Genomic DNA, 22,454 nt, shown 5'->3' with positions numbered 1-22,454 from the left:
TTATACTCCAATAAAGATGTTAAAAAAAAAAAAGAATCCACCTGCCAATGCAGGGAACACGGGTTCAATCCCTGGTCTGGGAAGATCCCACATGCCGCAGAGCAATTAAGCCCGTGCACCACAACTACTGAAGCCCGCGTGCCTAGAGCCCGTGCTCCGCAACAAGAGAAGTTACGACGATGAGAAGACTGTGCACGGCAATGAAGGGTAGCAACCGCTCAATACAAATAGAGAAAGCCCGAGCAACAACGATGACCCAACGCAGCCAAAAAAATAAAATAAAATAAAAGCTTCCCAGGTCATTCCAATGTGCCAGTGCTGTAGAGATTTTGTGGGTATTAAATGAGATAATATAGGAAAAAGGCTCCCCATGGTGCTTGACACAGAGTTATATGCTTTGGTGGAGGTTGTGGGACCAATCATCCAAGCCTGGGTGGTGGTCAGGGAAGGCCTCCTGGAGGAGGGGGTGTTGAGCTGTGAACTGAAGGAGGAGAGAAGTTAACCAAGAGAAAGAGGACAGGATGCCTTTTAGCCGGGGTATCAGTACCTGCAGGGTTCTGGAGCCAGGAGGATGTGGCCTCTTGGAGGAATTGAAAGTCATTCCCAGAAATTCCCTGGCAGTCCAGTGGTTAGGACTCCATGCTTTCACTGCTGAGGGCCTGGGTTCAATCCCTGGTCAGGGACCTAAGATCTGGCAAGCTGCATGGTGCGGCCAAAAAAATTGAACTCTTTCCCTGTGACTGGAGCTGAGAAAGGAGAAAAGAGAGTTGGTGGAAAATCACTGGGCTTTATTCTGGTGTCAGGAAGATTTTAAGCAGGACAATGAGTGTGTGGGGGGGTGCCCTCTCCCCAAATTCAGAAACAGCAGGGCCTCCTAAGGCATTGTGTCCAAGCCCTCTGGGGAAATTGAACTTGCCAAGGGGTGTGTGACACAGTCCCCAAGCTCCCCTTCAGGAGCCATGTCCTAGACTGTAAAGTCAGACAGTCCTGGGTTTGGATCCCAACTTTGCCACTTCTTACTTGTGTGGGCTTGGCACGTGACTTCATTTATGAGCCTCAGTTTCCTGGCCTGGAAAATAGGCATAAAACCCCCATTGGATCTTTTTTTTTTTTTTTTTTTTTTTTTTTTGCGGTATGCGGGCCTCTCACTGTTGTGGCCTCTCCCGTTGCAGAGCACAGGCTCCTGACGCGCAGGCTCAGCGGCCATGGCTCATGGGCCCAGCCGCTCCGTGGCATGTGGGATCTTCCCGGACCGGGGCACGAACCCGTGTCCCCTGCATCGGTAGGCGGACTCTCAACCACTGCGTCACCAGGGAAGCCCCCCATTGGATCTTTGTGAGGATTAAATGAGATGATAATGTAAAAGACTTAACATGTTGCTTCCCACATGCTAAACAATAAATGTTCCCAATATGTGTGTCAGTGTGTGTAAAAGGCTGGTCTAGAAGAATCTACAACTGGTCATTAATTTTGGGGGGATTATGGATACTTTTAATTTTTATATCTCAGTTTATCTGTTGTTGTTTTTCTAAAATTCTTTCTGCAATGAACAACTACTGTTTTTGTAAAGAAAACTTCCACATCTGTATTGTAAGCTCTGGAATTTATTCTTCCAAATCTTTTTTTCCCCTTAATCCCCTCTTTCTTCCCAACATCAATTAGTGCAGTGGTAAACTTAATTCATTAAATGGGTACTTAACAAATGTTATTCACACAACATATTTTTATTCAGCAACTACTATGTGCTATGTCCTGTGTCAGGTACTGGGGTAGAGCAGTGAATGAGACAGACTTAGTCTCTGCCTTCCTGAAGCCTAGAATCTGGTAGGAGATGGACAGATGCAAATGAGTGCATAAGAAGTATTTAATTACAGCCATCCCTCGTTATCTGCGATTGGTTCCAGGAGCCCCGAATATACCAAAATCCCTGGATGCTTAAGTGCCATAGTCGGTCTTCTGTATCTTCAGTTCTGCATTCACAGATTCAATTAACCATAGGTTGTGTAGTACTATCTGAATTTATGGAAAAAAAAATCTGCTTGTAGTTGGAACCACTCCACTCAAACCAGTGTTTTTCAAGAGTCAACTGTATAATTATGAGGAGTGCTTTCAGGGTGCTAAGAAAAAGGTCTTAATAACAGGAGCCCTGACATAGTCTACCAGGCCAGGGAATGGTTTTCTGGGGAAATGGCTTTTAGGTTGAAATCCCCCCCAAATAATGATGTCAGCTATCATTTGTGTGGTAGTTGTCCAGTGTGGTAGCCACTAGCCACATGTGGCTACTGAGCCCTTGGACTGGACTGTGGCTAGTGGAAATGAAATGTGCTGTCAGTGTAAAATTCACATATGATTTCAAAGACTTCCTATTAAAAAAAGTGAGCTATCTCATTGATATTTTTTATGTTGATTACAAGTTGAAATGATAACATTTAGGATAGACTGGATTAGGTAAAATATACTAAGATTAATTTTTTTTTTTTTTTTGCGGTACGCGGGCCTCTCACCGCTGTGGCCCCCCCCCCACCGCGGAACACAGGCTCCGGACGCGCAGGCTCAGCGGCCATTGCCCACTGGCCCAGACGCTCCGCGGCACGTGGGATCCTCCCGGACCGGGGCACGAACCCGTGACCCCCGCATCGGCAGGCGGACTCTCAACCACTGCGCCACCAGGGAAGCCCTACTAAGATTAATTTTAACTGTTTCTTCTTATCTTTTTTAATGTGGCTCCTAGAAAATTTTTAATTACTAATTAAAAAAAATTTAATTACTAATTTTAAAATTAAAAAATTTTTAATATGTGGCTTGCATTTTGTTTCTAGGGGATAGCGCTGAGTTAGAGAGTGCTTGTTAGTGACAAGGATTATGCTAAGTAGTAAAGGTGTAGTATCTTGTTTAATCCTATGATGACTCTGACAGGTAGGTATTATTTATCTTCTTTCTACAGAGGAGGAAACTGGCACAAAGAGTGAATGGTCTGAGATTCACCACCAGCAAGGGACAAAGCTGGCATTAGAACCTGGGTGGAGTCAGTCCAATGAGCTGTGCACTTAACCTCTACCCCACACTGCTAAGTAGAGGGGCCTGGGGGCTGGGACAGGAAGAGGCATCAAGAGCCATCCAGGTGGAAGGAACAGCACATGTCTGAAAACACTGACATTCCATGGACTAGAGGGCCTCAGAACATTCGGCCGTGGAGTGATCCCATGGAGGATCTACTTTCTTGGAGGCTGTTTTCTCACCATGAGGATCCTGAATTCAGGTTTGGCAGGGCTGTCCACCAATGTCCTGTCAATGTCAGTTCTTTTTTTTTTTCTTTTTGAGACTATTTTCCGTCAACCTATTTCCACTTTAAGAGTCTGTAGAGGAACAGCTGAAGACCACTCAGTGGTTGTTCTGCCCATTCAGTGGCCTGAGCAGTGGGAGCTGCAGACCAGCCTTCAGTGGGGGACTGCTGAATAGGCACAGAGGGCACTTGCACACCTTCGGACCAGTCTGCCACCTCAGGTTGAGTAGCAATGAACTCAGGAGGTGGGGCGGTCCATTCACCCTGAAATTCCTCCTTGGTCACAGCCTTCTCAGCTGCTGCCTGCTATTCCTTTTCAATCTCTTAAGGATCTCTGTAGAAGTAGAGATCAGGCATGACCTCCCATGGGTATTCACAGTAGATGGTGTCACGCATGTGCAGAACTTCCCCGGGCGAGTATCCACCACATCAGACCCACTGAGTGAGCTCCCTTATTGCACGGGATGACAATGTCCACACAGTGCAGAGGAGAATCTGTTACACAGACCAATGGTAGGCAGGTTCATGTAAGAGGCCTCTGTGAGAGGCAGGTGGTCAGCCCTGGGATCAGTAACCACCGGAAGTCTTGGCTCCCAGAAGGCTGCCTGGATCTGGTTAGTGAAGGTTCCAGGAGTGAAGCGGCCAGATATAGGAGTGGCTCCAGTGACAGCAGCAAAATTCAGCCCAGCTCGCTGGCCAGTATTCCTGGAGGATATGACACTGACATCAGCTGGGTTTTCAATGGCAACAATGGCACGAGCTGCCAACAGAAGCTTCTCCCAGGTTCTCTTCAGATTTATGATGTAGATGCCACTCACTTTTCCTTTGTAGATGTACTGTTCCATTTGGAAGTCAAGGCTGGTGCCACCTAAGTGGGTTCCTGATGCAAGGAATTTGAGGATATCCTCCTCCCTCATTTGCTGGACATCAAGGGCTCCGGACATTGTGAAAATTTCCCTTTAAGTTACGATGGGAATCCAGAGCAACGCCGTATGGACCCCTGTCTGGGTAGCGCGGAAAGGCAATGCCAGTTCATCCTTAGGAATTATGAGAAAACCTGGTTTGAGTTAACCAAGTCTGATGGCTGGGGGATGGGAGTCCCCGAGGGGAGGAAAAGTTGTGTGTTTTTTTTTTAAGATCCTTTTTTAAAAAATTTTTATTTATTGATTATTTTTGGCTGCATCAGGTCTTAGTTGCGGCACACGGTATATTTTGTTGCAGCACATGGGCTCTTCGTTGCGGCACGTGGGCTTCTCTCTAGTTGCGGCCTGTGGGCTTCTCTCTAGTTGTGGCTTGCAGGCTCCAGAGAGCACGGGCTCAGTAGTTGTGGCACACAGGCTTAGTTGCCCTGTGGCATGTGGGATCTTAGTTCCCCAACCAGGGATCGAACCCGTGTCCCCTGCATTGGAAGACGGATTCTTAAGCACTGGACCACCAGGGAAGTCCCAAGAAAAGGTATTTTGGGGCTGTTTACATTAGGAAATCCCAAGCAGGGGTCTGAGTGTCCAAGGTCACCAGCACTGAACTCCAAAGACTGAGTTCTCCTTAGAATTCCACCCACCAAGGGCAAAATTGACGGCTCAATTGATGTCTTGTTCTTCCTCTCCAGGGAATATTGCTTTGAAAAAGGTTTTGAGACCTTTGAGACAGGGACAAGTGTATGTCCTGGGATTGGTCTAAGGATAATGGTTTCACTTGGCACAGTAGCAGGTTTCCCACACAGGCCTTAGCAAAGAATTCCCAGGTTCAGATCCCAGACTTCCCACTTACTAGCTCTGTGACCTTGGGTAACTCAATCTCTCTGTTCTTAACTTTTCCAACTGAAAAAGGGGATAATAGTGGTCATCTCCTAGGCTTGTGGTCAGAATTAAATGCAAAAAAGCATGGAAAGCACCCAGCCCACAGCCTGTTCATTATATTGATAGTACAATTATAATTGTTACTATTGTTCTGAAGAGAACGCATTTGACCTCCTCTAGAGGAAATGTGACATTACATCCCCGTTGTAATATCCCCTATTACAGTTTTAGCATACTGTTCACCTCAGAAACTCCAGGGCTTAATGTTAATTAGACTAACTGTGGGTTCTTCTTTATGCCTCTCCCAGGTTTAGCCCAGTGTCTGATGCAGGATAGGCACCCCTGCTAACCCCTCTGTACCCCCATTATCAGTCTTCACCTTGTATTCCATGCTGCAATTTCCTTCTAGTTCTTCCAATGCACCATGGTCTCTGTCTTGCCTAAAGGCCTTTGCATATACTGTTCCAGGCAGCTGGGAATGGTGTGAGGTTATTCATCCTTCATACAGGCCTGTTTGCTCTTCTGTCTGCCCTTTTGGACTAAATCCCAAGAAGGCAGGCACCATATCAGTCTTATTCATCATTGTATCACCAGCCCCAACACAGGACCTGTTCGAAGGGAGTGCCAATAAATATCTCATCATAGAGTGAATGAATGGGTGATCTCACTATCTTAATCTTCCATTAAACTGTGAACTTTCTGAGGAAAGGGACTACAATTTGCTTTGTTCCAAGTGTCAAGCACAACATCTGCCAGCCATTCAGCAAATATATATTGAGTGCTTACTACATGAAACACACAGACTAAGTACAGATATGAGCAAAAATGGACATGGTTTCTGCCCTTGTGCACTTTTAGTCTGAAAGGGAGAGAGACATTTATCAAACAATCGTACCACTAAATGTAAATTACAGCAGAGAGAAGTGCCTACAACACAGAAGTACATGGAAGGTGTTGGAAGGGCATGTAATAGACTGCCTAGCTGGGAAGCAGTCTTAGCTCTTGAATTTTAATGGAGGAGAATGTGGCATCCACAGAGGAGAGCCACTTGGTTCTGCCTTCAAAAAAGAGCTTGTCATCCAGCTTGAGAAATGACAGCTTCCAGATGCAGGGCCTTCAGGACAAGGCCACACACTTCATGGGCATCCCCAGCTGATGGCTGAACATGGTGGGGGAATTGGGGCCTGGACATTTCTGCCCACTGGGGACTCCTCTAATGAAATTTTGTTCCAGGGCTCTCAATTGAGTTGGCTTATCTTTGTCATATCCAAGTTTCTCCTTGCCAGTCCTGCCTCTTCCTCTTTCTCTCTCACAGGCATTCCTCCAACTCTATCTCAACATCTGCTTCCTGGAGGACCTAACCCGACACAGAGGGTCTTGAGGGCTGGATTTCTGTGGGAAGGGGAACTTTTCTTTTTTCTTTTTTGGCTGTGTTGGGTCTTTGTTGCTGCACGTGGGCTTTCTCTAGTTGCGGCCAGTGGGGGCTACTCTTCGTTGTGGAGCACAGGCTCTAGGTGCACAGGCTTCAGTAGTTGTGGCTCATGGGTTCTAGAGCGCATGCTCAGTAGTTGCGGTACATGGGCTTAGTTGCTCTGCGGCATGTGGGACTTCCTGGACAGGGCTTGAACCCGTGTCCCCTGCATTGGCAGGTGGATTCTTAACCACTGTGCCACCAGGGAAGCCCCTATTACCCGATTTCTGACTCTGTGGGAGCAAAACCCCTCTGGAGTCTGGGATGGCAGTGGGGTGTTTCAGGAAACTATGCCCAGCGCTGGGTGTAACTTCCCTGTAACTTTTCCTTTACTGTCTAAGGTGGGGTCCTTTTTGCTCCATGCAGAGTTTCGGAAAAATCTCCGTCTATAGAGGATGGATATGTAGAAGATTAAAGGATATATAACCTCGAAAATATTGAATCTGGCCCCAAAGCCTGGGCTGCGAGCTTCACTGCCATCGATCCAGAGGGCGCCCCGAGGAAAGGTCCTCCAAATGTTCCTGGCTTCGCCTGGTACTGATTTAGAGTCCCCTTGGGAGGCGACTTACTGGGAGATAGACAGACGGATAAATCTGACTCTCCAGTGGACAGACATGTGATGAATGAGTGACTGATGGATTGTGAGATGTCAAGACAGGAAGATGGATCTGTTAGCCAGTCAGGCATGTGACTCTCAGACAGAGAAAGACTGACAGAGGGCCTGAAGGCCTGGCAGCGTCCCACCTGCCAGCTCGGCCACAAGGCGGCGCTGCCGCCTCGCCCAGCGGCGCCCACCGTCCAGGCTGCGCGCGCTCTCGTGGGCCGGCGGCGGGGGCGGGTCTAGCGTGCTCACGGGGCGGGTCCAGCAGCCTCGCGGGGGCGACCACGGGCGGAGCGCGCGGCGGGGGCGGGGCGCGCGTGCTCGCGGGGGCGGCTGGGGGCGGGACGCGCGGCGGGCGCGGGCGCGCGCGGCAGCGGCGCGTTCCGTTCCGGGCCGAGGCTCGCGGCGGAAAAGTTGCGCGGCGGTGACGAGCGGCCCCGGGACGGGCAGCGAGCGCGACGCTGAGCCGGCCTCCGGCGCCCGCGGCCCCGCCATGGACGACCTCGGTGAGTGAGCGGGAGGCCGAGAGAGTAGGCAGCGAGGGGTGCGCGGCCCCGGGCCGGTGCGGGCGCGAGCGAGCGGCAGGCGGAATCCCACCCGCGGCGGCCCGGGTCCCGGCTCTGGTTTCGGCCGGCCGGGGCTCTGCGGGGCCGGGATCCCGCGCTGGGCCTGAGTCCCAGGCCAAGGCCAGCCCCGCACCGTCCTCACAGCTGCCACCCCCTCGCTTCGAGGACAGCCCCACCTCCGGACCCTCGACCTCGGGGTGCCACCCCCATCTCCCAGAGCAGCTTCAGGGACCCTCTTCAGGGACCCACGTCAAGGACCCGCCCCGTCCGCCTCAGGGACGGGCCCCCACTGCCCGGACCTGACCACCTCCCCAGCTGTGGGACCCTCACTTCACAGACCTTTCCCTCACCCCGGTCGCATAGATAGAACACCCAAGTTGGGGATCAGCTGCCTAATCTCACAGGCTGGGCCCTCAATTCCAGGATCCGCTCCCACCCCCTCGAGGACCACCCCTTCACAGGCAGACATCCCCACTTCAGGGGTAGCCCCACCGAGCCGACGCCTTTCATTTTACAGGTCAGATTCACAAGTTAGAGATAAGCCTCTGATGACACAGCCTCTGATGAGCTTCTGAGCTGCCACAAAGACAAGTTTCCCTCCTGTCCCACTGATCCCCCCAGTCCATTTCACGGACTGCCCTGGCCACTCTGTGGACCAGCCCCTCCCCTTTTATATCACAGATCAGCCTCGTCCTAGAAGAGTAAGCTGGGGAGACAGACTCTGGTGAAATGCCAGAGGAATGAGGTGGGAAGTGGGCCCCAAGGTATGGCCATCTTTGAACTTGTCCAGGCTGGTAACGTTCCCTCCACCCCCACCGCAGCATAACTTGCGGGAAGCCACGCAGGTAAGGAAGTTAAGATGCCCAGAACAGAGTTTTACTGTTTTTGTTGTTAGTGGAGCTCCCAAATTACTCTTCTCAGTCCAGTCTTGATCTGGTGTTAGGGAAGGGGAAAGTATCTCCTGGAACCAGACACTAAACCCAGGGAGCTTGGTGCCAGGGTTCTAGGAATGCCTTGAGTGGTGTGAACTCCGGAGTGGGAGGATTCACTCTCCCTCCCTCCCCTTCACGCCTGTAGCTGGAGGGCCTCTGAGCCGGGGAGTTGAGGAGGGGGGAAAAGTTTCTTCTCTGTAGGAGCCTTGTCTTCCCTCTATGGACTGTGGGTGGCTTGTGTGACCGCTGATGCTTTCTCTGTCTCAGGCTCTGAGGGGTGGATTCATCAGACAGGACTGATGGGCCTCCCCTGAGCACACAGGGCACTAAATTAAGACTGGCTATTTGTAGGCACTGAATTTCCAAGGGGACAGGGAGGAGGATTGGGACTTGACTGCTTCCCGGAGGCTTCCTTTTGGGATCAGGGTGCCTCCCCACCCCACTGGCCCCGAGATCCTGGAGCTGGGTATGGTGTCCGGTCCTGCCTGTTTTGCAGAGTGAGATGGTTGCCAAGCATAGTTCGGCCTTTGGGTCTGGCTTGGCACCCATTTTTCCAACACACTCAAGGTTGGCATGGCTTTCAGGCAGGTATTTTTTTTTTTCACATAAAAATAACTGAGCTGAAAGGAGTCTGGGGGGATATTTTTTCAATCAGAATCTGAAAGTCTCAATGCTTTCCCAGTGGGAATTTGCGAGCAGAGTTACTGTTTCTGAAACGCTGATGGGGGTTCTGTTGCTTCTAGACAGTCCCCTTGCTGTTTGAAGGACTGAGAAAGGCTTTTTAGAGTTCGCAGTTGAAGCCCGGAATTCCTGTCCTCTGACAGTCTTCCATTTAGGGCCAGGAAACTGAGTTCGTCTCTGAAAGGAAAGAGAGTGCCCTGGCAGAGTGGATTGTAGGAATTTAAATTTGCTGTTCGAGGAGTACTTCCCCGTACCTCAACTCATCTTGTCCTCACAGCAGCCCTTTTTGAGAGCCCCTTAGGGCCACTGCTATCATTACTACCTGTCTTTTACAAATTGAGAAAACTGAGGCTGAGAAAGGTTGATTCACTTGCGGAGGGCTGCACAGCCACAGAATGACAAAATCATGGCTATAAGCCTAATCCCTAGCTCCTAGGTCTGCAGCTCTGTGTACCCCGAGGCCTTTCTGCCTGAGGAGGGGTCGCAGTGGGGTATGGCTGCCACTTGTAACTTCTGCTGCTTTCCACCATAGGCTCCTCAGTTGTCTGAATCTGGGCTGCCCAGCTTCCTTGGCCTAAGCTCCCAGGGGGCCAGCCACGCCTGGCTGAGCGGAGCCTGGGGTGGGAGGAATGGGCTGTGCAGGAGGAGAGAGGAATTTGCCTCTGCGCTCAGGCTCAGGCCCCATCAGCTGTCTGGATGGCTGCTCAGCACCCTGCCCGTCAGCTGTTTTCTTAGTTAGGCTGGACACATAGGCCAGGCCTCTTGTTTTTATTTTTCTCCTGAGAGTGCTCTCAGCTGTGAGCCTCTTGGTCCCTGAAACAGGGGCGTTTGACATGTAGCAAGTCTAGAGGGGTCAGAGTCTCTGCTGTGACTTTTTTTGGTCTTAAAAAAAATTGGGGAACTCTCCCCTTCCTGGAGCTGTTAGTGACAAACTCACCGTGTGTTGTTTAATAAGTTACAAATTTATAGCTCTCTGGGCAGAAAAACATAAACACAGCATGTCCTTCCCTTCCATGTGTGTTCTCTCTGCTTTGTGCTGCGGGGTGGCTGGTGGTGGCTTTTCTCATTACTGTTTAGATGCTGGTTTGGCTGGGAGTTCTCCCTGTTCGAGTTCTGGCTGGAGTTTCCTGGACAGAGTTCTCATAACACTGAGATGCACTCTGATTATGTTTTCGGACCTGACTCCTCTCTCTCCCCTCCTTCATGTGTCTAGTGCACTTTGGGGTGGGGGTAGGGACAGTGACCACAGCTGGGGGCTAATAATGATCACGTGCGCTTGATGGGAGCCAGGCATCCTACTCAGCATTCCTTGGTATCTTCCCAGCCATTCCGAGAGGGAGGTGTTTAATCTCCGCTTTACAGATGCAGAAATCTGAGTCAGGGAAATTCAGTGGGGGGCGCTGGGATTGTAACCCAGATTGATCCAATTCCAGATTTGGTCATCTTCATCATAATAAGGTAGTAAATGCTCGGTAATTAACCAGGGGGATGAGCCATGGGGCCTCCTGAGTAATTGCTAGGTACCTTTTACATTTCTGCCCTGGGGGCCGTCCCATATGGTCATGGTGGCAAAGGGTGGTCTGGTTCAGGCCTTGATAGCTTTGCCTTTCCCATCCCTTGCAGGGGGAATAGCCAGCTGTTGGCAATGCCCAGTTGCTGCTGGAATCTGGACCTGTCTTCGTGCAGCTTCTCAGCAGTCTTGACCCTCTGGAACACAGTGCCTCATTGTCCTTGGGGGGAGTACTGGGGAGCAGGGGAGTTGCCTGGGGCATTCTGGGCTACGGAGCCTCTCTGTTCCATGGAAAGTCTGGACTTTGGGCTCACCCATCTGTGGTGCCTCTGTGTGTTAGGCTAGGGTCAGGGCACCCAGCTGCTGGGCCTGTGACAGGCGCGGCCCGTGGGGTGATGGTGAGTTCCTAGTGGGGCTCTGCGTCAGGGCCAGATCTTCTCCGGGGTTGTGTGCTAGTGAGGTGCAGAGCTGGAATTCAGACCCTGGAGTGCGGGATTCTTAAGCAGGTGCCCTTTCTGCTGGGCAGCCATAGCTTAGTGTGGAAATGTTCAGGCCGCTGGGGGCCAGAGCCCTGCCATTGTGGGTTTGAAGTCCCCCGAGGGAACATCTCAGTATTCTTTTCTTCCAGTTTGCCCAGGGGTGGCTGTGCATTGGCCAGTGGAAGGCCAGATTAACTGTGGATGTGCTGACCAGCCCTCCTCCCCCGTTTATTCATTATTCCTGAGTGTGCCAACTCTCCAAAGCTTCCCTTAGGCCTTTACCTTGTTCCAAGGCCAGAGATGTTGAAAAAACTTCCTCCCAGCTTCACTCTCATTCCAGCCCTCCGCTGGGTTGTCCTGGTCTCAGTGCCTTCATTAATAATAACAGCCATCTGTAGAACACTTTTTCTTTTTTACAGTGTTTGCAGAACTCTTACTGTAATGTTTATTGAGCACTTACTATGTGCAGGCCCTGTGCTGGGTACCTTACATACATTGTTTCATTGAATCATGTTGGCCCTATGAGGTGCAGGTTCCGTTATTATTACTACTACCCATTTTACAGATGGTAAAATGGAGGCACAGAAAGGGTGTGCCCACTTGCCCAAGTTCTATAACTAGTGAGTGGCAGAGCTGGGATTTAAATGCAGATTGGGCTTGTAACCGTTTTTACATGTCTGTTCATGATACTGGATCGATCTCAGTTGCCTGTTTTTTTAAAAACTATTTATTTTTATTTTTGGCTGCATTGGGTCTTCGTTGCTGCACGCGGGCTTTCTCTAGTTATGGTGAGTGGGGGCTACTTTTCGTTGTGGTGCGCAGGCTTCTCATTGCAGTGGCCTCTCTTGTCACGGAGCACGGGCTGTAGGTGCGTGGGCTTCAGTAGTTGCAGCACATGGGCTCAGTAGTTGTGGCTTGTGGGCTCCAGAGCGCAGGCTCAGTAGTTGTGGCGCACGGGCCTAGTTGCTCTGTGGCATGTGGGATCTTCCCAGACCAGGGCTTGAACCCGTGTCCCCTGCACTGGCAGGCGGATTCTTTTTTTTTTTTTATAAATTTTATTTATTTATTTATTTATTTTTGGCTGCGTTGGGCCTTCGTTGCTGCACGCAGGCTTTCTCTATTTGCGGCAAGTGGGAGCCACTCTTTGTTGTGGTGCGAGGGCCTCTCATTGTGGTGGCTTCTCTTGTTGCGGAGCATGGGCTCCAGACGCGCGGGCTTCAGTAGTTGTGGCACACGGGCTCAGTAGTTGTGGCTTACGGGCTCTAGAGCGCAGACTCAGTAGTTGTGGCGCACGGGCTTAGTTGCTCCACGGCATGTGGGATCTTCCCAGACCAGGGCTCGAACCCGTGTCCCCTGCATTGGCAGGTGGATTCTTAACCACTGTGCCACCTGGGAAGCCCTTGGGTTGCCTGTTGGTTTGATTGCTTTCCACTTCTAGGATGCTAAAAATCTTCTCTGCCCCTTCCCACACACACATTCTCTGTTCAGTGTCTCACATCTGTCTTTTTCCTGTTCTCTGTGACTTCTTCCCTCTCATTTGTTCGTTCTTGGGGATGCCATGCTGAGGATGGGATGCTGGGCACTTGTGGCAGTGTCTCCTGCTCAGTGGAGGACCTCATTCCTCTCTTACCTGTTACCTCTTCAGTCATCTGTTAGCCTCAAGACAGGGTTGAGAGCTTACAGCACAGCTGCTGCGGAGCACCTGGGGCGGATTCTGAGCTCCCTTTTCACTCCTTGTGGTTGGAATCAGAGCCCTCTGTGCCCCCCACCCCATACACTCTCCTTTCTTTGTTCAGGTGTTTGCACATGGCTGCCATTGGGAGCCCGCCCATTTCCAGAAGAGGAAGTCCTAGGAAACTTTTGAGGTGGAGAATTGAGGATGTCCTGTGGGAGGGAGAGAGGGAGAGAAAGCATTAGGAAGTTGAATTTTCCCAGAAATCTTGACAAACCAGCAGATTCATAGGGGTATCCAGGGGAGTTCCCTGGCGGTCCATTGGTTGGGACTCTGCGCTTCCACTGCAGGGGGCCTGGGTTCGATTGCTGGTCACGGAATCAGGATCCCACATGCTGGGCAGTGCGGCCAAAAAATAAAGGGGGGGCGGGCTGTCCAGAGATGGTCTCCTGACCTGGGATAGGCCTGGAGCCACCACGGCCTCCCAGGTCCACATTGCCTTTTCAGTTGGAGTCACACATCCGGCCTCAAGTGTCCATTCACATCCAGATAAGTCTTCCAACTAGTGGATTGATTGCTTAACCAGTGGGGCCCAGGGCTGGCCTCTCTAGGGAGGCCTTGGATGCTAGGCCAGTGACAGGCAGAATATGTGGTTGGCCAGGCCCAGCAGAGCCCCAGTGGCCAAATTTTCCCTTAAAGATGGCCTTTTAATGCTGATTTCTTGTGTGATTGTGGTATTGTGGTTTTACGGGAGAACATTGTTACTTAGGTGCATGTGAAAAAGTATTTGGGAGTGAAATATCATGATGTCTGCAACTTAGTTTTAAATGATGTAGTAAAAAAAAAAAGAAAGGGGTATATGTGTATATACTGTGTATATATGTCGAGAGAGAGAAGGAGAAAGCATTTGTACAAGTGTGTACAAAAAAGTGGCAAAAACATTAACTGTGACTGAATCTAGGTAGAGGGTATATGGGTGCTCATTGCAATGGCCTTTCAACTTCTCTGTATGTTTAGACATTTTCATGGTAAAAAGCTGGGAAAAAAGTAAGAAAACCTTGCTTTTCCATAGTGGGCTTGGAGTTTTTCAGTTAGGGGTGCTCATAAGTGACTACCTGTGGTTGACCTGAGTGACTCTCGGCCTCCCTGGGTGGGCAGAAACAGGAGCCAAGTGGTTCTGGGATGGTGGTGACTGGTGACTCTCAGCTGGGGTTGGGGGCATGTTGTGACCCATGCAGAAAAAAGGACAGGGCCAGGCAGAGACAGTGAGCTTCCCTGGTGTGGAGGGAGCCTCTGGGGTTATTTTGGGTATGGTGATGTTAAACGGACCAGTGTCGGGGCAAGGGAGATGCTGGGCTCTGGTTGGAGTTTGGAAGGGGTTGCCTGGGTGGGATGCAGAGCAATGCTTTACAAAAGGCAGAGAGCAGCCTCTGGGCAGCTGGAGACTGGGGGAGGGGACGAAATGCCATTTGCTTCACATCGCGAACCTCCTATCTGTGGCCAAAGGAACACCATTAGCCTGTGGGCAGCGGAGGCCGGAGTGGCCCTAGGCTCTTGCTTGCAGCTCCGCTGGCTGTCCAGTTCTCCAGACTTGAGGCTCCCTCTCCTGGAATCCCCACTCCCAGGTCTCTCTTGTCTTGGTTTGTGCAGACTCAAATCCTGTCCACCAGGCCTCCCATCTGTTTGGGAGAAATAGCTGGGTTCCGGCACCAGTGGCCCCCTTGGCTTTGAGGGCCCTGGTGCCTACTAGAAGCATTTTGGGCAGCCAGTCGGCCCTCGTAAGGGGAGTGCTTCGCCCAAGGGTCTTCTGTGAGCTTCACTTCTGTCTGTCAGCAAGCAAGGATACAGAGGCTGGACGCTGGGTCATGATCGTGGGGTCGTCCTAGGGAGGTCTCAGAGCCGTGTCCAGCCTGACTGCCTGTTTGAGGAGCAGGATGATGTGTGCTTTATGGGGGTGGGGGTGGGGAGGGGTGGTGCTGGGAGGAAGCTTTATGTAATTCTTGGCTGGGACTCAGGTAATTGTTTTAATGAAATGGAATGCAGCTTATTCAGAACTCTCTTGGCAGAAACAGCCATGTTCTGTTCTGTTTTCTTGTTGGAGAGAACGAGTCACACACTTACAGCCGTTTGAAAGAGTGGAACCCAGGGTGAGCTAGCATGAGTAAGGTAGGCAGAGGCCTCCGGGGATCTCCTCTCGGTTCAGCGCAAGGATCCTCAGACGGCTCGGCTCGACTCTCCTGGACGCCAGTCTGGGAGCCTTTTTGAATGAGCCATGGACACTCAGGCCTCTTGCAACAACAGAAAGACCCTGCTGCAAGTGGGCTGTGAACTGAGCCTGGAGCTGCTGCCTCCCTCGTTGTCAGGAGGCCTCGTGATGTGGACGTGGGAGCGCTCAGCACACAGCAGACAGACCCTCCAGGACGGTCTGCTATTTGCTGTGTCCCCTTTTTTCCACCTCAACACCTCCTGTAACTCCCCGCGCGCCCCCCTTACCCCGCCAGCATCTCCCATCAGTGTCAACATCCGTGGTCTAATGTGACCCATCCGCAGATACACCTGGATCCCCTTTCCTTCTGGTTTCCTTTCCACCCCATCTGCCCCTGCTAACTTCTTTAGCCTGCTCCTTTTTCTGTTTTGAATGCAGCCTGGGCCGTTCTTCCACGTTTTCTTTTTTGCTAAGAATGCATCTCACTCTGTAGCAGCCACGTTTCCCCTCCCTTCCTTAAAACCTGCTTCTCCGCAGAACCCCCTTCTTCCTTCCCCTCCTCCTTCTCTGATCCCTTTGTGGGGCGCAACATTGCATTTTCCCAAAGGTTTTTTCTGGGCTCCCTGTTTCTCTCCTAGGTACCCAGGTAAATTTATCTACTTGTGTGACCTCTTTTATCACTGGTGTGTTGGCAACTCCTAAATTTATATTTCCACCCCTGACGTGGATTCTATTGTCCAGATTCTTCCGGTCTGCACGCCAGCAAAGACCCAGCTCATTTCCTTCTCACTCTCTCTTCACAGCCTCATTTGTTGTCTGCTCTCTCTGTTATTGCCCCTTCCCTTCTCTTGGCCTGTGTTAAACCATTTCTGCAGCAGTTTAAAATTTATTTATTTATTTTTGGCTACATTGGGTCTTCATTGCTGTGCTGGGCTTTCTCTAGTTGCGGTGAACAGGGGCTACTCTTCATTGCGGTGTGCAGACTTCTCATTGTGGTGGCTTTTCTCTATGCGGAGCATGGGCTCTAGGCTCACGGGCTTCAGTAGTTGTGGCACACAGGCTCAGTAGTTGTGGCTCGCAGGCTCTAGAGCACAGGCTCAGTAGTTGTGGCTCGCGGGCTTAGTTGCTCCGCAGCATGTGGGATCTTCCTGGACCGCGGCTCAAACCTGTGTCCCTGCATTGGCAGGGGGATTCTTAACCACTGCGCCACCAGGGAAGCCCCATTTCTGCAACATTTTAAGGTTTAGGAAACATGTTCACGTGCTTCGTCATTGTTGATGATTCTGACAACAGCCCTTTGGAGTATGTGGTAGCTTCCTCCATTTTACAGATGAGGAAGCTAAACTGCAGCTCAGGGCACATAGAGGAAAGGGTCACACCCAGTGTCACCACAGATAATGTAGTAAAAACTTGATCTTAGGTCTTTGAGTGCCCAACCCCCTTCTCTTTTTCGTTCTTCATGTTGGAAACCTTAACGCAGAGATGGGAATTTGCAGGTTGGATTTGGCCTGCAGACCCGTGTTACTTGGCCTGCGTGGTATTTAAAAATATTCCAGGGCTTCCCTGGTGGTGCAGTGGTTGAGAGTCCGCCTGCCGATGCAGGGGACATGGGTTCGTGTCCCGGTCTGGGAAGATCCCACATGCCGTGGAGCGGCTGGGCCCGTGAGCCATGGCCGCTGAGCCTGCGCGTCCGGAGCCTGTGCTCTGCAACAGGAGAGGCCACAGCAGTGAGAGGCCCACATACCACAAAAAAACCCCAAAAAACAAAACAAAACAAAAATTCCGAATTAGTTGCCAGTATTTAAAGTATCAGGAGATTGCACCCAAAAATCCGTATGTTATTTCTTTCGAAAAATCAGAGTCGGCTACACTGGACGCCTATCCTTCATGGCACTGGTTTGTTGAATTCGACAGCTCCCGCCCTTGCATCGGCCCTCTCTGTTGCCTGCAGCGGGCCCACTTTGGAAGTTCTAAAAATGCTTTCTTTCTGCCCTGCATTTACGGCAAACACAGTTGCCAAGTCTAGGGGGCTTCTTGAACTGCATTCTCTGAGTTAGATTTGACTTCTGACCACTCCAAGCACTTAGCTCTGCCCGAAGTCTGGACCCTTGTCCATGTTGCAGAAAATAGCCTCCTGACCTGTCCGTCTCCTTTCACTCTCAGCCCTTAAGGTCTCAGCTGCAGTCATCTTCTTGAGAAGGTTTTTTTTCCGGTTAAAACTAGCCAACCTCTTGACCCTCCCGCTTCACTGTAACTTCACAGATCTGTGTACACTGGGCTTTTTTCCTTTTGTCTCCCCCTCTGCCCTGTAAGCCCATTGAAGACAGGGATCTTACCTGCTGTTCAAGTGTCTCTAACCTCCGAGTATGGCTTGGTTCTCTCTGCCGTTGCTTAATAAATATTTGAAGGTGGCTGATGATTAAACGAGTATGAACTGCAGACACCCATCATGATGCTGAACGTCCAGCAAACCACTTCCTCCATTGGAGAATCTGAGCCAGAAACCCTCTGGGTTCCAGGCAGGTGGGGAGGCAGCGTAGTGCTACAGAAAGAACACAGGCTCGCCTATCAGCCCCTCCTCTCCTGGGTCTGTATCCGTGCTGCCACTTGCCAACTGTGTGACCTTGACAGGTCACCTTATACCCTGAGCCTCAGTCCCCTCATCTGTGAAACAGGCGCATTTCCTGAAATGCTATAAAGTACTCAATAAACGGTAACGATTATCATTATTATTCCCTGGAATAATCTAGACATTGCTCTGGGGGGGTGTTGGCTTTCTCTGTCACCTTTCCACCTGACAGCTCTGCTGCCTGTGTCTGCTGTGGCCTTGGTGGCGGGCATTTAGAGCACACGTACCTGGATGGCCATTTAGTTGGGCCTGGGGGAGGATTCTGAGCTCTGTTAGCTCCCCGGAGAATGTGATTTGGGACCCTTCGTGTCCCTGTGGGGTGAGGACGAGTGTTTGGGGCTCTGCTCTGCAGGTGAAATAGTCATGTTCTGGTGCTGGTGGTGTTAAGTTGGATTTTGATTGTGTGACATCTCGCTTCCCCTGAGCCTCTTCCGTGGCTTTGAGGAGGAAGCGGTGGAGGAGGACGTTGTTTGGTGGCTTGGTTTATACTGATTGCTTATCTAAGACTAAAATTTGAGAGCGGCCAGAGAGCTGCTCTTGGATCAGTGCAGGGCTTCTCCCAGAACTCGCAGGCCTTCCTCTGGCCAAGGCAAGCTGTAAAGGATGGTCTGTGACATCTACAAAACCTCCCAGGCTGGGTCTAGGCCAGTGAGGTTCCTAGTAGCAGTAGAACAAGGGAGAGTTTGGTTTTCTGGGCCGTGAACTGTGGCTTTTGTCAGCTGAGTGGACCCAGTACCTAGGCTGCCCCCTGTCTGCCTCTGTACCCATTTAGGGGCAGCCGATCTGTTGGGTCAGTCCCAGACCCCATTCAGGTTTGAAGTGGTTCAGAGAGTCGTGGCCAGGCTTTTCCTTGCTCTCTGTTTCCAGGAATATTCCTCTTCCTTGGGTGGAAATGGGAGTGTCCCACAGCCTGCACTTGGTTTCCTCCGGATTTACCATTTGCCCCGTGGACTCCCTCCGGACTCTGCTGACCGGCTGGGGTGGGTTCTCATCACTGGTGAGCTGCAGGACAGCCACATGGGGCTGGCTCCTCTGGGGCGGGGATGAAGGAGCGGCCATGGCGCCTGGCACACTACACTCGTGCCTCGTCGGAGACCTGACCTGGTTCCCTCCTGGGCTCGCTTGGTTACATGCTGCCCATCTTGGAAAGTCCTATGTCCTCACAAGTGGATGTGTGGTTTCCTCACCATCCTTAGGAGTGTCAGCCTAGCTGCATCTTTGGGGTGAGGGAGCTGTTGAGATAGCTCGGTGGCCTTGTTTCCTCCCTGTCTGAACCCCTCAGATGGTCTCTTCTGGCCTGTCCTAAAATTTCCAAGAATTCCCGCCTCTTCTCTGTCTTTGGAGAGCCACACTGGAAGTCTTTTTGCCTGGTCTGCTGAGGCAGCCACGCCAGAAACAAGCTGGGGAAGAAGAGGAGTGTCACCTGGAGGTGGTTGTCATGCTTCCTGTGGTCACTTGTGATTATCTGTTCTAAAACATCCTGTTTTCACCCTTAGTGCAGCAGGAATTCTGACCTGGAGACAGCTATTATCTGCCTGATCTTGGACAGAGGCATGGGGCCAGGGGTGTCACAGCTCATCTGCCCCGGGGGACCCTGGGCTTGCTGGTTGCTGGCTGTTGATGGCATTACCGGTAGCAGCTCCTTTCCTCGTCACTGGCTTGGGCTTCATCCCGGCTCTGCCCATTCTCTTCTCCCTGCTTCTACTGCCTGTGAGATTTTTCCTCCAAATGTTCTGTTGCGTGTGACCAGTCAGCCCTCCCTTCTCTGTGGTTCTGGACTTCAGTCTTTCTTAGAGTGGAAGGGGCCTTAGGATGTCACCCACTCCTGTGGTTGGGGTCTCTGCCGATCACCTCTTCAGTCAGAGCTGCTCACTTCATATCTGTTTATATATTGGGCTTCCACTGAAGACTGCAATTGCAAAAGGGGTTTTGTGGTTTTTCAAAAATTTGAAAATAAAAATGTAAAATCATTTGAAAATCACTTATGAGGTTCAACCCACCTGTTTTACAGAGGGACAAACTGAGACCCTCTGAGGAGAAAGTACTTGCCTGGGACACTTCATAGCAGAACAAGCCTGTGCTTTTTCCCCTCTTTCTAGCCCTTCTTGGGAATATCCAGCTTCCTAGTTTTCTTCATTTCTAGAACCACGCACTTGCCACAGCGTATCCTCAAGCCTTGTTTTCTTCTAGAGACCTTTCTCATGCCATTTTTTTGTTTTTGTTTTTTTTTTTTGCGGTACGCGGGCCTGTCACTGTTGTGGCCTCTCCCGCTGCGGAGCACAGCCTCTGGACGCGCAGGCTCAGCAGCCATGGCTCACGGGCCCAGCCGCTCCGCGGCATGTGGTATCTTCCCGGACCAGGGCACGAACCCGTGTCCCCTGCATCTGCAGGCAGACTCTCAACCACTGCGCCACCAGGGAAGCCCATCTCATGCCATTTTGTATCCAGTATTGTTACTTACTTTGTAAAAGTTTTTATGTCAAAGAAGATACATACCTATTGTAAAAACAAAAAAGAAAAAGGTACAGAGTGAAAGTCCTTCCTTCCTTCCCCCACCAGGGGTAACTGTAGTTAACAGTTTGCCGTGTATCTTACCCACCCATCTTCTACACATTTGTGAATACATAAGCATGCATGTGATATACATACCCTTCACTTTTTTAAAACTAAGATGAAATTCACATAACATAAAATTAGCCACTCTAAAGTATACAATTCAGTGGCATTTAGGACATTCACAATTTGTGTAACCATCACCTCTGTCTAGTTCGGAACATTTTCATCACCACCAAAGGAGTCCCTGTATCCGTTAAGCAGTCACTTCCCTTTACTCCCTCCCCATAATCCCTGGCAGCTACTAATCTGCTTTCTGTATCGATGGATTTGCCTATTTTGGACATTTCATATAAGTGGAATGATACAATACCTGGCCTTTTGTGTAGAGTTTTTGTTTTTTGGGTTTTTTTTGTGGTACGCGGGCCTCTCACTGTTGTGGCCGCTCCCGTCGCGGAGCACAGGCTCCGGATGCACAGGCTCAGCGGCCATGGCTCACGGGCCTAGCCGCTCCATGGCATGTGGGATCTTCCCGGACCAGGGCACGAACCCGTGTCCCCGGCAGGGGGACTCTCAACCACTGCGCCACCAGGGAAGCCCCATACCTGGCCTTTTGTGATTGGCTTATTTCACTTAGCATAATGTTTTTCAGGTTCATTCATGTCATAGCATGTATCGGTACTTCATCCCTTTTTATGGCTGAATAATATTCCATTGTATGGATAGACCACATTTTGTTTACCCATTCATTTGTTGATGGACATTTGGGTTATTTCCAGAATTTGGCTATTGTTAATAGTGCTGCTATGAACATTCTCGTTCAAGTATTTATCTGAATACCTGTTTTCAAATCTTTTATGTTTATATCCCTTCATTGTTTATTTTTCTCTCGTTGTTTTTTTTTTTAATTAATTAATTAATTTATTTATTTGCCTGCGCCGGGTCTTAGTTGCGGCATGTGGGATCTTTGTTGCCACGTGCGGGATCTTCCATGTAGCATGTGGGATCTTCACAGGGGCATGTGGATTCTTTAGTTGTGGCATGCCGTTTCCTTAGTTGCAGTACACCAGTTCTTTAGTTGCAGCACTTGGTTCTTTAGTTGCGGCATTTGAGATCTTTAGTTGTGGCATGTGGGCTCTTAGATGTGGTATGTGGGATCTAGTTCCCTGACCAGGGATCAAACCCGGGCCCCCTGCATTGGGAGCATGGGGTCTTAACCACTGGAACACCAGGGAAGTCCTTTCCTCTCTTTTTTTAATTCAAGTTTATTTACAATATTGTGTTAGTTTCAGGTGTACAACATAGTGATTCAGTTTTTTGTTCTTTGGGGTTTCTTTTGCAGATTATATTCCAATTATTACAAGATTTTGGGTATAATTCCCTGCGCTACACGGTAAATCCTTGTGCTTATCTGTTTTATGTATAGTAGTTTTTCTCATTGTTTTTAAAGTTTATTTTACTATATTGTTGTAAATGCCTATGAAAAGGACTAATTATATTCATGTTCCTTTTAATATTTAACTTTTCTTTAATACTGATTATCACTGTTATACACATTCATTGCAGAAGAACTTAAAAAGTACAGAGATGCACAAAGAAGGAAATAATGAAAACTCAGGGAGATAATCGTCCAGAGAGAACCACAGTAACTGTTTTTATACATTTCTGTATAATCTCTTCAATGCATATGTATTTACATAATTGGGATACCAGTTGCCAGCATTAATATAACATTTACCCTGCGCCGGGCACAGATCTAAGTGCCTGACTTGCGTTACCATATATTTTTTTTCCTCACAACAACCCTTTGAAGTAGGTATTCTTATAGATGCAGATGCTAAAGCATGAAGAGGGTAAGTGACTTGCCTGAAGTGAATCGCTGGTAAGTGGCTGAGCTGGGATTGGAATCCAGAGACTGCTGTAAGCCACTGTCCCATACAGCCCCCTTTGATTCCTGTAGACTGTTCTGATTCCCACTCAGAGATGCCACTGGGGAGGGAGGAGGTGAGGGAGACAGGCTGGTATGTGTGCATGTGTGTATTTCGTGTGTGTGTGTATCACAGTGTGCTTGG

The 22,454-nt window shown here is 50.2% G+C and overlaps 2 protein-coding genes and 1 pseudogene across 10 annotated transcripts in view; 2 read left to right on the top strand and 1 right to left on the bottom strand.

Annotated features, from left to right (window-relative positions):
* Positions 1-3,189: 3,189 nt before the first annotated feature.
* The window catches only part of RPLP0 (ribosomal protein lateral stalk subunit P0), a 57,739-nt gene continuing 38,474 nt past the window's right edge, over positions 3,190-22,454 (top strand). The window contains exon 1 of the mRNA XM_082668216.1: positions 3,190-3,199. The gene's annotated coding sequence lies outside the window, so the exon portion shown is untranslated. The remainder of the gene's footprint in view (positions 3,200-22,454) is intronic.
* Positions 3,338-4,227, bottom strand: LOC309830995 (small ribosomal subunit protein uS2B-like; annotated as a pseudogene). The gene has a single exon. The product of its transcript is annotated as a small ribosomal subunit protein uS2B-like (transcript).
* Positions 7,550-22,454, top strand: part of PXN (paxillin) — a 46,406-nt gene continuing 31,501 nt past the window's right edge. For all 8 annotated transcript variants that reach the window (XM_082667390.1, XM_082667388.1, XM_082667384.1 and 5 more), the window contains exon 1: positions 7,550-7,660. In XM_082667390.1, the coding sequence (XP_082523516.1) occupies positions 7,648-7,660 (13 nt within the window). In that variant the 5' untranslated portion in view covers positions 7,550-7,647. The remainder of the gene's footprint in view (positions 7,661-22,454) is intronic.

The sequence above is a fragment of the Grampus griseus genome (assembly GCF_964374135.1).
Source record: "Grampus griseus genome assembly, chromosome: 12".
Taxonomy (NCBI): Eukaryota; Metazoa; Chordata; class Mammalia; order Artiodactyla; family Delphinidae; genus Grampus; species Grampus griseus.
The sequence above is the reverse complement of the archived record's forward strand: the minus strand, read 5'-3'. Positions and strand labels throughout refer to the sequence as shown.